This window comes from Leptonychotes weddellii, chromosome 15 (assembly GCF_054177405.1).
Source record: "Leptonychotes weddellii isolate Sample4059 chromosome 15, ASM5417740v2, whole genome shotgun sequence".
Taxonomy (NCBI): Eukaryota; Metazoa; Chordata; class Mammalia; order Carnivora; family Phocidae; genus Leptonychotes; species Leptonychotes weddellii.
Genome location: NC_138383.1, coordinates 199,031 through 205,030, shown reverse-complemented (window position 1 = coordinate 205,030; position 6,000 = coordinate 199,031). Strand labels below are relative to the sequence as shown.

The 6,000-nt window shown below is 57.2% G+C and overlaps 1 protein-coding gene across 6 annotated transcripts in view; it reads right to left on the bottom strand.

Annotated features, from left to right (window-relative positions):
* The window catches only part of QTGAL (queuosine-tRNA galactosyltransferase), an 86,801-nt gene that overhangs the window by 11,110 nt on the left and 69,691 nt on the right, over nucleotides 1-6,000 (bottom strand). For all 6 annotated transcript variants that reach the window (XR_014140315.1, XM_081804169.1, XM_081804170.1 and 3 more), the window contains one exon: nucleotides 242-366. Coding sequence is in view for 5 of the 6 variants with exons in the window: in XM_081804169.1 (XP_081660295.1) it covers nucleotides 242-366 (125 nt within the window). In the remaining variant the exon portion in view is untranslated. The remainder of the gene's footprint in view (nucleotides 1-241; nucleotides 367-6,000) is intronic.

Here is a 6,000-nt window from a genome sequence, read left to right as displayed (position 1 = left end):
CCCTCGACCCTGGACCCCTCATGCTCCACCCTGGACCTCGACAGCCCCACGCCCTCGACACTGGACCCCTCATGCTCCACCCTGGACCTCGACAGCCCCACGCCCTCGACCCTGGACCCCTCATGCTCCACCCTGGACCTCGGCAGCCCCACGCCCTCGACCCTGGGCCTGGACCCCTCATGCTCGACCTTGGCACCTCGCCGGCCCCCAAACCGTGTCTGGAGCCTTGGGGCCTACGTACTCGAGGACAGAGTGCGTGGCAGCGTTTGGGTGGTAGCGGTAGAGGAGGAGGCTCTGGTCCACGCGGACGACCCCACCGCCCTTTCTGAGGTGGTTGTAGAAGAACAGCAGGTCCTCGGGCACACCCTGCAGGGCACAAAAGAAAGTCAACCATTGCTGGTGTTTCTGCCCACGACAGAAGACACACCTGTGTCCAATGCTTCCCGCATTGTGTGCATTAATTCAGGCAACTGGAGATGGGGCGTCACGCCCGGCCTCACGTGCAAGGTTCCAGCGAGCGACCCACGTGCCCAGCCACCGAGCATGCAGACAAGGAGGTCATCTCAAGACAAGGAGGTGCTCATGGTGAAAAGCAGGGGCTGACGGGGCAGACCAAAGCCACCAGCATCACCCTCGCGTACGCCTCCAGCCTGAGAAACGGCCCTCCCCGCTGACAGGGCCTCCGCTCTGCAGGGACCTGAGAGCTTTCTCCTGGGTTTCCCTGGCTTGTGAGTACTCAGCCCCCACCCTCCTGCTAGCCAGTCGGGCGGCCAAGCTCAGCCTTGACAACGGAAGCTGGAAGCCAGACACCAGGTCTGCTCCCTTGACTTTCCTGAATTCAGAGGGAAAATCAGGTGAGCGGAGGGGTCTGGATCTTGCTCACCTTCCTGGCTGTCAACAGCACGGGACTACAGGTATACCAATGAGCAGAGCCCAGCGATGCTGGGGCCTGGGCACCCATGTCACCAGGAGGCGTGGCCCCAGGCAAAGGCCGGTTTCCTGACTGCTGCCTGTCCCACCTCCGGGCCAGCTCGCAAGTGCCGTGTTTGGTTTCGTTTAGTTTAGCGCCAGTCCCACAGCTGAGCCGACTGCGTCCAGTAAGGCCCGTGGCACTGAACTTTGGCCTCTCCAGGGCCTCCGGGCTGCTGCCTGGTTTGCCTGTCTCCTCAAGAGGAAGGTCGCACAGCTGGCCCAGCAGAGCCTGGTGGCCGGGCGCCCTCGGGAGATGGAGCCCCCGGGGCAGATGCCACCTTACCAGCTGCGCCGGGCAAGCCCGTCCCCAGACTGGCCGCCTGCACCAGGTCTCAGCAGGGTCGGCAGTACACCAGAATACCTCGTCTGCTGGCTGAACAGGAGGGCGGCTGCTGCACACTGCTGGAAAGGTGAGCCACACCTGGAAGCCAGCTGGACTGGGTGCACTTCCTGACTCGGCTCCTGTTCCCAAAGCCGGCCCCGAAATGCTAGTTAGTGCCCACGTCTGTCCATCTGGCTCTGTAAAGCCACCACTGACCTGGGAGTCCTGGCCAAGGAATCTCAGACACACTTGGTTTTATCGAGGGCAACCCCGAGCCGGCGTCCGAAAGACCCCACGTGCGCCCAGCAGTGACAAAGCAGGCTCAAGGGAGCCACGGGGGCAGACCCTGCGACGCCCCACAGCGGTCTGGCTAATGGTGGGGAAAGTCAGGAACACTGTCGTTCCCGACATGGGGGCGGACAGACTTGAAGGACTAATTTCTACAGAGACTGATAATATGAAAGATGTATAGTAAAATGTAAAAACTCAAGTTTCACAACTGTTTCCAGCTCTGCTGAAAGTCTGTCCACAGTAAAATAAACACAAAGGAGCCACGCCTGAAGCTCAGATCCGCTGTGTGGTGATGGGGTCACAGGTGATTTGTATTTTTTTTCTAATTCTCTGCATGTTCAAAGGCACCTTTATTTTTACAAAAGACTTATTTATTTGAGAGAGAGAGTGCATGGCGGGGAGCAGCAGAGGGAGATGGAGAGGGAGAAGCAGGCTTCCCGCGGGGTAGGGAGCCCAACACGGGGCTCGATCCCAGGACCCTGGGATCAAGACCTGAGCCGAAGGCAGACGCTTAACTGACTGAGCCACCCAGGTGCCCCAGAAGTACCTTTAAAGAGCAAATTTTAACTCTGCACACTTTACAGCTTTAGGAAAAAGGTGCCCTTTCTTCTGATGACCTGGAAGAACTCACCCTCAGGGTTTCCTTATTTCTGGCAAGAAGGAAAGTGAGAATTTAGCTGGAGGCAGCACTGGGCACCATGGCTCCCGGCGAGGCGGGGCTTCTGTTCCACTGGCCCTCCACTCACGGTTCCTCGGTTTTCACTCCTCCCCTCCTGGTGGGCTCCCTGGTGGGCACGTGTTCACCAAGAACACTCAGGCTCCTCTGGCCAGCCAAAAACTCTGGACAGAGGCCGTGACGGCAGGGGTGACGTGGCCTGGGGAGCCAAGGAAGCTGGGGTAGCTGAGCCCATGGCGGGAGGGTTCCCGGGTGCACTGAATGGTCCTGTGGGTGGGGATGTAGTGGGCAGGGCAGGCACACCCCTGAGACGTGTGAAAGGGGACTGGGATCTCGTGGGACAGAAGGAAGCACAGAACGGGCCACCGCCTCTCACGCCAGCCCCCACACACCCCAGAAAAGCTGCTGCGCTTCCCTGCAGTGGCAGGAGGGGGTGGACTGCATGAACCCCGAGAATGCAGGGATGCAGAAAGTCTTCATCTGGACGGAGCTGGTGTGAGATGAAAGCAGAAAACCAAACGCTCCCACGACACAGAAGACCCCAACCATGAGACAGACCAACACTGAGCCCTCCCAGCACCTGAGAGCATGAGGGAAGCCCCCAAGTCAGAAGGCCAGGATGCACAAAGGAGTCCTGGAGGAGGGTGGGGCAGATGGTGCGGGCCCGGCTGGCCGAGGTGCACGGCTCTCAGGCACACGGCCCTCTGGCAGCACACGGTGGTGAGGTGGTGCCTGTGGATTCGCTAGAATACATCAAACTGCACCTTCTCACAGAGGAAATGGATGGTATATGAATTACATCTCAATAAACCTCCAAAATAACAGAGGGTGGATTGAATTCAAAAAAGAAACAGAAAGGGAGCGCCTGGGTGGCTCAGTTGGTTTAGCGTCTGACTCCTGATTTCAGCTCAGGTCATGATCTCAGGGTCATGGGATCGAGCCCCGCGTCAGGCTCCCTGCTCAGCAGGGGTCTGCTTGTCCCTCTGCCTCTGCCCCTCCCCACATTCACACGTTCTCTCTCAAATAAAATGTTAAAAAAATAAAAATAGAAAGAGACAAATACAGAAATAACCACTAGAACAAAATATAAACCTTCAGTACCAAGAGGAATTTAAGTAACCCAAGAGTGGGTGGCGGCTCCTGGCTCCAGTTGGCCGAGTAGCTGTCCCTGCAGAGGTGACGGCCGTGCCCAGTGTGGAGGCCGCGGGCGGGACAGCCTGAGCCACACCGTGGGGCAGGGACAGAGCAGACAAACCGGGGATGGAAGCCACAGCCTCACTGCCCCGAAGCCCACAGGACAGAACTTGGGAGGCGCAGGCAAGTGGAAGTGAGGACATCCCAGAACACAGAAACCAAGATGGGAGGAAACATCCACAAGCAGGTACTTGACAGAGAATACCGACAACCTGACAACCGCAAAACCACCCACTTGAAAGTGGGCAAAAGATTTGGACACTTCACAAAATAAATGGCCAATCGGCACATAAAAATTGTTCAACACCCTTAGTCATCTTGGAAAATGCAAATAAAAGCGGGAAGCCTCAGCCTCTGGCAGGGATTCTGGGGGCTGCACAAGGTGGGGGAGGCGGGCGGCCTCTCCTCTCACGTGGCAACCCCAGCCGGGGCTCCTCCCATCAGAAAAGCACATCGGAAAAGTGTCTGCTGCGTGGCCAGCCTCTCTGGGCCTCCGGTCCGGCCCGTGGCTGTGACGAGCCTTCTCCAGCCCTTCCCACCCAGGCCAGCCTGCTCTCAGAAGGCATGTTCAGAACCAACAAGAGGCCCTTTTGTTACTTTTCTTTTTGTGGAAGGGCCTGAACTGGTTGCCCAGAGGGGGCGTTCAGATTCCTCAGCCTGGCAGCCGACGCTGCTTACCGCGGCTGGATGCCATCCCGGGCCATGACTTTACCGGCCTCCAAATCTCAGACTCCTGTCCCCCTCCTAGACTGCCTCTGCAAGTGCATTTCCACCTTGCACGTTCCCGCTCACAGCCACTGTTTCCATGCCCCCTTGGGCCCAGCTCACTTGCGGAGTCTTGCTGCCACCCCGGTCTGCACCTTGGTCACCCCCACATCACGTAGCACCTGGACTGTTTCCTGCTGCTTCAGCCACTTGCCCTTCTGTCCACAGAGTAGGAACCACAAGCTCTTGGCCCTGGATAGACCTTGGTTCTTCACTAAGGCCCACGGAGAATTACTTGAGGATCAGTCCCCAAACCCATGTCCAGCTCTCAGGGCTTCTGTGTTCCCCTTGGAGCACACTCCCTGAATAACTTCAGCTCTTCTTTCTCTGGGAATGGCATTAAAGAACGATGGAAACACTTGATGTTCTTGTTGTCCTGGTGGTGGGCTCTGCTGCCTTCTGTGATCTGCCTTTTTATGCCCCAGACCCCCCACTTGCTCCAGCCACAGCCCCATCACAGATCTAGTCCTGGCCCCTGACCCCTGGTCCCTTCTTCCTGATCCCAGATCTCTAGTCCCTGATCCCTAATCTCTGGTCACTGATCCCTGATCTCTGGTCCCTGGTGCCTGATCTCTGATACCTAGTGCCTGAAATATGATCGCTGGTCCCCAATCTCTGGTCCCTGATCCATAGTCCCTTAACTATGATCTCTGATCCTTGGTCCCCGATCTCTGGTCTCTGGTCCTTGAACTCTGATCCCTGGTCTCTGATACCTGGTTTCTAGTCTCTAGGTTCCTGATCTCTGACCTCTGGTCCCTGGTCCTTGGTCTCTGATCCCTGATCTCCAGTCCCTGGTCCTTGATCTCTGGTGCCTGACCTCTCATCCCTGGTCTCTGATCCCTGATGCATGATCTCTAATCTTTGGTCTCCAATCTCTGATCTCTGATTCAGATTTCTGATCCCTGGTCTCTGATCTCTGATGCCTGATATCTGATCTCTGCTCCCTGAACTCTGCTCTGGTCTCTGACCCCTGATATCTGATCCTTGGTGCCTGGTCTCTGATCTCTGGTCCCTGACCCCCCATACAAAGCCCCCATGGATGGGCTTTCTTTTCCCCCAGGTGCTTCTCCGGGAAGAATTACTTTGAGCTAAAAGGCTTGATGTACTTTGAATCCTCAGACTGCTCGGGGCTGTGAGTTAAGGATGTGTCAAATCTTTCTATCAGTGTTTCCCAGGGAATGTCTCCTGATGCCCATTTCTGGGCTATTTTCTGCAGAAGAATATGAAAGCAGGTGCTTAGATCCAGCTCCAACGAGAACAGTGGCTTTTTGTGGCACCTGCTAGAAGGGGGGAGTCTTGCTGGGCTTCCCTTCACCAACCCCGTTGGCATACTGTCAGGGAGAACTTGTTAGCTGAGAGGCCCCCCTAAAAAGAAAGCTCGGCCATCTCTCCTGCCTTGGTGCCTGCTGCCCCTGGTGGGGCTGAGGTCCCTGAGACTGGGGGCCCCTGGGCAGGGTCATGCCACATGAGTACAAGTTCTCTCCCAGTTGTATGAATTTGGGGGAGAAACAGAAACACAGGGATGGTGCCCAACACCCTAAAGTCATGAATCGGCATAGCTCCGTGACAAAGTGACCTGGTCTCCCATCCTGGCAGGGGGGCAGAGGGGAAGGTCGGTCAGTGCACAGCAGGGTGATTCACGTGTCTGCGAGGTGTGGCCCAGGCCACGGGCCGGAGAAGCACGGTCGGGTGGTGGCACCTGGCTCCCTGCTCGGGCCAATCCTAGGGACACGAGGTGTTGCTGGTGGCAGCCTGGCATGGTGGGGAGACCTGCTTGGGG